At 33.6% G+C, this 10691-nt stretch overlaps 1 protein-coding gene across 1 annotated transcript in view; it reads left to right on the top strand.

Moving 5' to 3' along the window:
• LOC106476743 (brachyury protein-like) overlaps window positions 1-3755 on the top strand; it is a 13670-nt gene extending 9915 nt beyond the window's left edge. Inside the window, exons 3-5 of the mRNA XM_013937378.2 lie at window positions 1549-1689; window positions 3154-3215; window positions 3677-3755. Coding sequence (XP_013792832.2) covers window positions 1549-1689; window positions 3154-3215; window positions 3677-3755 — 282 coding nt within the window. The remainder of the gene's footprint in view (window positions 1-1548; window positions 1690-3153; window positions 3216-3676) is intronic.
• The last annotated feature ends 6936 nt before the right edge of the window (window positions 3756-10691 follow it).

Here is a 10691-nt window from a genome sequence, read left to right as displayed (position 1 = left end):
CATTACCCATTCAAGCCGTCTCCAACCGTTATTAGTCTCAAAGTGGGTTCCTCCTCATCAAATATGATAAAAGGTCCCTTCCCGGGAGCTCCTATATCATCCCTGTGCTATTCCACTAAACATGGCATGTACACTTGGTCCCCACCCCTGGAGGAGTGGTACAGGGGGTCTATGTTCGGATTGGACCCTTATGTTTTCTTTCATCCGCTGGATATCATAATTAACTTTGAAGTTGTGTATTTAAAAAAACCTGAGATTCTATGTGAAATGTATGTTTATTGTTGTGATAACTGCAGTAAAAAAGGAATTTGAACTTATAACCTGTGCACTTGAACTAAACTGCCGGCTCAAATACGCCTAGGATTCAGATATAGCTGTCCCTAATTTTGATCTACACTGACTAAAGTAAAGGCAACCGGCTAACAGCACCCGTCGCCATAAGGACTTTGTTCAATTCTTCGAAACGAACAACGAGATTGACAGTCACTTTTGTAACTTTCCCACAGCTGAAAGAGCAAAGCATATTAAGCAGCATCACATCTCGAATCCTGATACGCAGCCCAGTACGCAATAAAGTATATGTATTGTGGGAATATATCAACAAAAAGTTACGTACTTGAGAAGAAGAACTAAAAGTTTTATCAGTTCTAAAAATTAGGTCAACTATGTATGTATGTGTATATATATATAGGGTTAACTGTTAAATTGCTCTGCCTTAAGTCAATGTCATTCAAGTTCAAACGACATTTCACACAGTATATCAGTTTTAGTGGCATAACACTGATGGAGTATATTTTTAAAAATCAAGTTAGTTGTAGCTATTTAGAACAGATAGTTAACCATGTTAATCTTAATGATTTAGAACAGATAGTTAACCAAGTTAGTTGTAGCTGTTTAGAACAGACAGTTAATCAAGTTAGTTGTAGATATTTATAACAGACATATAACTAAGTTAGTTGTAGCTGTTTAGAACAGACATTTAATCAAGTTAGTTTTACATATTTATAACAGATAGTTAACCAAGTTAGTTGTAGATATTTATAACAGATAGATAACTAAGTTAGTTGTAGCTGTTTAGAACAGACATTTAATCAAGTTAGTTTTACATATTTAGAACAGATAGTTAACCAAGTTAGTTTTACATATTTAGAACAGATAGTTAACCAAGTTAGTTGTAGATATTTTATAACAGATAGTTAATCATGTTAATTTTAAAGATTTAAAACAGACAGTTAATCAAGTTAGTTGTAGAGACTTGAAACAGACAACCAATTATGTAGTAACTTCTACCAGAAGTTAATTGCATTAACGTAAAGCAGGCTGGCAAAGTACATTTTCGGAACATTGTCAATCCGGAAAGCTAGATTTATTAAAATGGCGCTGAGCAGACAGGTTAATGACATCTACCTTATCAAATGTGGTGCAATAAGTACTACTTCAACGACAACGAACACTTTTACTCGAATTCATACATTTTTAAAATACGAATGTTAATCAGTGAAGTGCACGCGTTAACACTTGATAATCAAATGTTATTGGATTTTTCAGATAGTTCTAAATTCTCTTCACAAATACGAACCAAGAGTCCATATCGTCAAGGTAACCACAGAAGATGACGGACAGCACGTTGGCACGTTCAACTTTCCAGAAGCCGAGTTTGTGGCTGTTACTGCTTATCAAAATGAAGAGGCAAGAATAATTTCCCCATTATTACTTCACAGTTATTCTCGTGTGATTTTAACCGAGCTTAGTACAATTCTCCACTCTGTGTACTTGTCTGTATATATTGTTTAAGAATAGGTATATTCAACGAATATATAAAATAACTTTATCCTTTTTTTATTTAAAATAAAAAATTAAACTATAAAGGAGAATTATATGGATGAGAAGAAAAGTTTAACACAACAACTTGTTGTATTCTTATAGTTCCTTGTTACGTTACAATATTTCTAACAGCTAAAAAGTTAAAAAATATAGGACTGAAAAAAAGGAAAGATTATTGTGGTTTGTTAATAATTTTCGTATGTTATGTTATCCTATTGGATGCATTATTTTCGGTATTGATGTTTGAAACACATAACCCAAGCTAAAGAATGATTATTACTAGGACTTTTTTACCACTTTATTTGTTTGTAGTTAAGCACGAAGCTGCACAATGGGCTATCTATGCTCTCGCCCCCCAGTGGCACAGCGGTATGTCCGCGGACTTAAAACGCCAGAAACCGACTTTCAATACCCGTGGTGAACAGAGCATAGATATTGTTTGTTTGTAGTTAAGCACGAAGCTGCACAATGGGCTATCTATGCTCTCGCCCCCCAGTGGCACAGTGGTATGTCTGCGGACTTACAACGCTAGAATCCGGGTTTTGATACCCGTGATGGGCAGAGCAAAGATATCCCATTGTGTAGCTTTGTGCTTAATTACAAACAAACAGTATCTATGCTCTGTTCACCACGGGTATTGAAAGTCGGTTTCTAGCGTTTTAAGTCCGCAGACATACCGCTGTGCCACTGGGGGTCGTTACCATTTTATAACCTGAACAGTTAGATTCATTTATTGCAATTCTCATTAAGTATATTATTTAACAGGGTATTTTTGTTTGTGATTATTGTGTTAGATGTATTGTTCACCTTTTTATTAAGTTTATGTTTGTTTATTAGGTTTATTTTTTAGTTGTGTTTTACTGTCTATGGCTACCTTATAGGGTTTATTATTTCAGTGTCTATTATGTTTATGGTTATCGGTGCACGGTTTACTCGTTTTTTTGTTTATATATTTACTTCATTAGATTTCTTTTGGCAAAAAATAAGACGACCTTTACTTTCTAGATAATAAAAAAAAATTATTTCAGCGAATGTTTTGCCATTGCGGCTTCATCAAGAGTTGTTTGATGTGAAAATATACGTTAACTTCTTAAACTGTTTATGGTGTTCTATCGCTTGAGGCTTTCTTAATGTGTTTTTAAAGTAAGATTATTGATGTGTTTTATGTTTACAGCTAACTTATTAGGCGTATTTTTATATAATTATATATTGTTAAGATGACATTTATGCGTTTCTAAATTAGCCTTAATCGTTCCGCGTGTCAGCAGTAACTCTAAATTAAAAACAAGTTTATCTTCTTTAAGTAAAGCATTGTATTTATTGTTTCAGGTTACAGCACTGAAGATAAGACATAATCCTTTTGCTAAAGCTTTTCTCGATGGCCGGGAAAGGTAAGACATGATTTGCAAATGGTTTAAGGAACGAACCAAAAATATATAATCTGTAAATAAAAAGGCTAAAAGGTGATAATAGATAAATTCAAAGAATGGATTATTAATTTTTTAAATCACCTGGATACATTTTGTTGAGAATACCTACAGAATATTAAAAATATTTTACATTGTTAATTTATAGTTCCTTATATTTAATATATATTTTAAACTATTTGTTACTTTGCTAATGAAGTTTTATGTGTTTCTACATTAATTAAAATTTTAACAGAATGATATAGCATTTTCGTTTCGTTGAGTTACATCAACTTGCGTTTTATTGCAGTTTTTTACGTAATGTTTTAGAAGCCTTACTTTCTTGGTTTTTTTAACAGAACATTTTACAAGTTTCATTCTGTTAAAATATATTTGGTTAAGGTTTTACTGTATGTTTTAAACAAATTATTTCGTTTTTGTTCCAGGACAGAACATCAAGTTAAAGTAGAAGTAGCAGAAACCTCAAATGAGATTCAAATCCAACCGATCAACCAAAGTGAGTAGAGCTATTTGAAAATAAAAAGCCATACTATGGGTATGGTACCCTGGGAAAACAAAACCCATCACTGATCATTTTTAGAAGTTAACAGTGAAATATATCCTTAATCATTCTATTCAAGCTATTCTTAACGTTGTTCTTTAATAAACGCCTTTCTGTTTTCGAAAATTCTGATCTAATTATATATTATTTTGATGTTTGTTACTAATTTCTTGTTAGCTCTATGCTTGTATTGTTGTAAATAATAGTGCTATATCAGATAGCACAGATAGCATCTCTTTATAAGTGTGCAGTGTGCACTGTCTATTGTTGAAATCACTAAAGCTTTTAATTTATCTCTGATGATGAACTTTTTGCCAGGGCTTGAAAGTTTGCAGTTAAAATAAAAAAATTATTATCACATGGGGAAATTAAAATGTCTACATACAAAAATGAAATAGAAGGAATATTCAAGAACTCTGAATGGACCATATATCTTCCAAAGTCTTCAAAGAACATCAAAAACTTCTTTGCTTAGAAATTAGTTTCCCTTGCTCACTGTCGAAACTAAGGACAGAAGACCTACAGTCCTTGGAAATTTCATTTATCACATATTTTATGTTTACCATTTATGTAAGAAATGTAAAACTACACAGTAATCTGTACTGTCTAAAACATACTTAATGGTCTATGGAGAGAAGTTATATGATTCTCTACTGTCTACAAACATCTGTAATGGTTCTGGTATGCTCATGGATAAAAACTGTGTATGATTTTATACTGTATACAAACACCTTTAATGGTTCCAGCATGCCTATGGATAAAACTGCATTATCCTATACTGTCTACAAACACCTTTAATGGTTCTAGTATGTCCATTGGTAAAAATTGTGTATGATTCTCTACTGTCTACAAACACCTTTAATAGTTCTAGTATGCCCATGGATAAAAACTGTGTATAAATCTCTACTGTCTACAAACACCTTTAATGGTTCTAGTATGTCCATTGGTAAAAATTGTGTATGATTCTATACTGTCTACAAACACCTTTAATGGTTCTAGTATGTCCATTGGTAAAAATTGTGTATGATTCTATACTGCCTACAAACATCTTTAATGGTTCTGGCATGTCCATGGATAAAAACTGTATGATTCTCTACTGTCTACAAACACCTTTAATGGTTATGGTATGTCCATGAATGAAAACCGTGTAATACTCGGGTTCCCTAAGTGGTGGGTGAAAGTTGTACTTTTGCGCAGACCTAGAGGTCGAGACGATTTGTTTGGCACCTTTTAGAAGTTAGTGAGTCCAGCAGCTTAAGAGAAGGGGTTTTCAGGAATTCCCGGGGTTCCCCAAGGAGTGTGGTGAAAATTTTACCTTTGTGCAAATCTCGGTACCGCGACGATTCGTTTGGTACCACTTAGAAGTCGGTGCGACCAGTGGTTTAGGAGGAGTTAGTCACGTGACACATACAGACACTGAATCTTATTATATGATTCGCAATTAATCAGTGCTTAGCCGAAACGTATGAAATCAATTTCAATAAGAAATGCTTATCTATCAAAAATGATTGATCGCCGATAAAATACATGTACAGAGGAACGCCAGAATGTAAACACTAACAAAAACAATAGAAAACCTAACAATAGATGTTCTTCTATGTACCCAAAATATCATCAAACTTGACACAAGTCTGTAGAAAGTACAAAATCGTGAGAAAGAAGAAATACTATACAAGTATTTATTCAGGAATACACACAAAACTTTTGTATAGTGGAAAAACATCAACATTTTAGACAATCTCACACACACAATATGTAACGAGGAATAAGTATGCATTACATTTCAAAATTTGAAAATTGTGACCCAGAAAAAGCCATCAATCGTGACTATGAAAGAATTAAAGTTTTCTGTCTGTAGGATCTATTGTTAAAAAACCTGTAACTATCTTCCTTCCATCCCAAGTTTTGCTGCTTTACTTAATAACAATTTTATATCCCAATATTATTTTTATTTACCTGCCTTAAAAATCACATTCTGAGTTAGTTGTATGTTTAATTTGATTATCATAGTCTTAGTCGGAACACTATTGAGATGGTGATTCGAACCCGCGACCCTCAGATTGCGAGTCGAGCGCCTTATCCACCTGGCCATGCCGGGCCGGGATCGAAAGCGATCTATTCGCATTGATTCGAATACTAAACATTGAACACCACTCTTGTTGGCAATAAAATCAAAGAGCCATTAATAAAAAACATCAAAACAATATACCACTAATTATTATGGTGTGAATGCCTTTTGCAAGCTGGCGAAGCATGATTATAATTAATTATAATTGTCATAAGATAGGCCTATTATATTTTTAAACACTACAATCTGTATGTAGTCGCTTAAGGATTTTCAAGAATTAGAATAGTGTATACCAGTTGTATTCCAAACACACTGTATTCGTCATATCCGTTACTGGCGACTCGTTTCGCACAATCCAGAGACCTTTCAGCCGGCTGGGATACAACAAACACAGTGTTTGCGTTCGCACCATAACAATTGGTTTGCATTAAAGTACGTACGTCGAGATACAACAGATCGTTTATGAGGTTGTTGGTAGGGTGAGCTTCGATAGCTATGAAGATTACCAAGTCGACTGTAATATACATTGCTGCCGAAATTCACAGTGTTATTGATGGATACTGGAACAGGTGTGTGAGGATGGCTGGAGCACCAATTACCCACTGGAGAAAAAAAAAACAACACGAATTAATATATAACATACTAACATCAACACAATTGTTTTAAACAAAATCAACATAAATATTTATTCAATGTAATTTTTTGTAGGTGGATAGAAATAATTAAATAAGTGTTAACAAGCTTTTTTACCACATAATAAGATTTTTTATTTCAATCACAAACTTTCAAGGTCTTTAAAAGATCATTATCAGGTGGGAAGCAAAGACCGATTCGGAATTTAGGATAGAAAGTTTATTTGTTTTTTAGTTTCGCGCAAAGCTACACGAGGGCTATCTGCGCTAGCCGTCCCTAATTTAGCAGTGTAAGACTAGAGGGAAGGCAGCTAGTCATCACCGCCAACTCTTGGGCTACTATTTTACCAACAAATAGTTGGATTGACCGTCACATTATAACGCCCCCAAGGCTGAAAGGGCGAGCATGTTTGGTAGAAGCTGCCAGGGAAAGTTTACATTAACTGTCGGTTCATTTACTTCTCTGTTTGATTTTATTTAATAAGAAGAGAAATTCACTTAATGCTGCTTCAACCATTAACTAACACTCATTATTCAGGTTTTCCCAATGTATTAATAGAACTATTTTTACGTAACTTCCCCAATCTTTTTCATTCTACAACTTACTACATCATCTCAGATGATAATTCCAATATATTTGTACTCAATTTCCTTATTCTAAATTCAGATTACAAATCTAAAAAAATACGGTACTGTACAGCTCTTTAAAACTATATATCGGTTAAAGTTATACTCAGTGAACCTGCATTATTATTTATGAAATAATTTAAAGGTTAGAGGTCAAAAGTCTTTCTTTATGATCTAAGGTATGTAGTAACTTAGTTATTATCGTATTCGATGGCTTAAAGGCAGAGAAGATTGGAAAAAGAGAACTCGTGCTCAGAACGAGGGGTGGGTGGGATATTTTAACAACGAAATCTTGGCTGGCTCAGGGAGGTAGAGAACCAAATTATAAACACATTTGCTTGTCCTGAAGAAAACAACATTTGTGTTGAATATTGGGTTATTTTGATTAGATTTATTCGTTCCTTGCGAGCTGTGCTTATCAAAATTACAGGGTGTGGACTATGTGTTTAGTCCGCTTTAGGTTTGTATGTCTGCACAACGTCTAGGGTCTTTTAGTGCACATCAAATGTAAAGAAAGGTTTTAAAAAATAAATATGTTTTGAGAATATCGTATTGCAAAAGCGAAGGTATTTTAGAATTGTGTTTTAAATTTTGTTAATGTCAACATTGAAAATGTATATTAAGTTTTGTTAAAGTGAATATAGTTTAGAAATATACCAGATGGCTAGTGTGACTCAAGGAGTATACTTGAAGATTAACTTCGTTGTCCGATTTCAAGATCACAGTATATATGTATTCAAAATTACAGTGTGTGATTATAATATTTGTTTTGTTTGTCGTCAAATTATCGATAACGTTGTATCTTGGTTTCATTAGAAGCTTTTCTCGAGAGATCTCCTGAAGTATTTTTAAAGTAAAACCGAACCCTTTATTGTTAATGCCAAACTAGAAAAGAGAAAGAGATTAGGGAATGCGCGGTACGTGTTGGATAGTGCCATTGAAAGTTACTGTTAATTACGTACAGCGGATGTTGCTGGCAACAGTGCACGGAGGCGGGCGAGCGGCTTTTACAAGCCATAAACCTTCTGGCAATATCCGTAAAAACTTTAGACCGCGTGGCGAGCGCGAGGCCACCCCCATAAAATCGTGCTCATTGCACGCAAGCTTTATTGATCTGTACTCATATCCTGGGACATTGGGGGCGGACGAGGGTGACATAACCCTTGGGGCATACATTTTGCGTCACAACCTCCGGAAATAGGTCATATTCCGCTTGCACGTGTTTTATCCGCTCGTTTGAGCTCTAGAAGTACAAAGGACAAATAGAAGGGGTATGTGGGCTATAGTTTGATTTTTGGGTGTGTCCTTGTTTGAGGTCGTCGTCTCGCTTGTTCATGTACGAGCTTACAGTTTTGTTTCAATATTTGACATAAAAGGTACAAATATGTATTTTTTGCATTAGCGAAAACATGTTATGTAGTTAGACTTCGCACTCCCACTTTCTATAATATAAAAATTTCGAAAACTGATCTAAAAACGGTTCACATTGTTTATAGAACTAATATTCGTTGCGTTTTATTCTGAGAATTAATAAATAAAGTATGTTTTAAAACAATAGTCTTACAAAGTGAATTCAGTCTTAAGTCTTCATTACTAATTGACATTTTGATCTTATTCACAAAAGAAATGATTCATTTTTTCTTTATTTTGAAAGGAAGTTATTTACTTCTATTATAAACAGTGACAGCAGGTTTTCATGGGAATAGGTTTATTGCCTTTACTTACAAAATCCAGGCTCTTAGGCTTTCGCAAGTACTCCAATCAACAAGCCAAGTTAAAACCTTTCATTGTGATTAATTCCCATCATGAGTTTTAGGGTTAGCTTTAAGTTTATTAACAAGAATAGACTATAGGGAAGGTAGATAGTCAACAGAACTAACCATTAATTCTTAGGCTTATCTTGTCTCACTGAATAGTAAGATTTGTCAGTACTTCCTATAGTGCACCCACGGCCATAAAATGCGGAGTGCGTTTTGACAGCATTGGGACGTGAATCGTTAACCCTCAGATTCACTGTCGGACACCCTAACTACCAGACCACGAGCCCACTTTATACTATTAAAAATAGTGTAAAAAGGCACACTTTAAACTTTGTAAATAATGTAGCGGAAATATTAAATTATTAACAAGTAATCTAAGAGGGTACAAGTTGAACTTTGTAAGTAATGTAGCAGGGATATTGAATTATTAACATGTAATCTAAGAGGGTACAAGTTGAACTTTGTACATAATGCAGCGGGGACATTAAATTATTAACAAGTAATCTAAGAGGGTACAAGTTGAACTTTGTAAGTAATGCAGCGGGAACATTAAATTATTAACAAGTAATCTAAGAGGGTACACGTTAAATTATGTATAAGCTGCTTAAATGGGTTAAGCACAAAAGTGTGCACTACAAAATAGTAAAACAATTTTATTAAATGAAAGCCGTTTACCAAAATCAATAATCTCTTTTTAACAATACAAATCTAAAACAGAAAACAAAGTTTCAGCGACGTCATACAATTTACAACAGCAAGGTTAAGTTAATTAAAATTCATAACCTGATATTGGCCCCTTCCGCAAAAAAATGTGTTTACAATTTTAAAATATTTAGGTAATGCAGCATATGAATGTTATAGATTTGGTTTAAAAACTACTGTTTAACGCTTTCTGGAAGAATAATTTAAATTGTCAATTAAAACAGCTTAAAATATGATTTATTAAAAAGACAGATAATACACGTTTTTATAAACAGTCGCGTGAAAGTATTGTTTCTGCTCTTATTTTTGGTTTGAATAAACAATGTTTTATATTGAGTATTTGTTCTAATAAACTTTTTTGCTCTTACTACGCTGACTGAAACTGTAGTTTCGAGGGAAGAGGATGGAAATCCTTGGTCGGTTTTTTTGTTAACTCAGAAAATGGCTCATGTACATACCCGTTTGTTCGAGTGGGCCCAAGTTGTTCTCTTGAAATGCTTGTATGTTTGCTTTGCTATTTAACTTTCGCAATATTTACTTTAGAAATATAAGAGTACGCAAAATTAGCCTTGTCACAAAAGTCGCAAAAAAAAACTAGGGAGTGTTATATCTGGAGTTTCTCAACAAAGACAAACCTTACACGAATGTATATACTGTATTATAGAGATTTGTTTTTTATGTAAAAAAAAGTAGAAGATAGGCGGATGTTTTATTTTTCTGTTTAAGCTTATTGTTTTCACAATATTCGATGAAATAAACAAAATCACAAATTTGTCATTGAATTTTCCTCAAGACTTTTAATTACTTTAGAACTGTAATAAATAATGCCATATAGACATAAAATTGAAAAGAAATTACACACGATAATTTAAGTTAAGAGTTATGGTTTAACAGCTACTTTATAAATACTCAAAAGAAAGTTACAGTTTTATGTAATAACAACCACAACGTTAAACGCAAAATAGTGTTAATAGTGATGAATTAGTATAAGAAGCAGTAGATTTCTTTGAGTGGAAAGTTCAGTCATGCAAGTACGCCAAGCAGATTTGTACGGATAGGAACTATCTAATATGCCAAGCAAATTTGTATAAATAGGAAAAACCTAATATG

The sequence above is a fragment of the Limulus polyphemus genome, unplaced genomic scaffold (assembly GCF_000517525.1).
Source record: "Limulus polyphemus unplaced genomic scaffold, Limulus_polyphemus-2.1.2 Scaffold158, whole genome shotgun sequence".
Lineage (NCBI taxonomy): Eukaryota > Metazoa > Arthropoda > Merostomata > Xiphosura > Limulidae > Limulus > Limulus polyphemus.
Note: the sequence above shows the minus strand (reverse complement) of the source record. Positions and strands in the feature narration are given on the sequence as shown.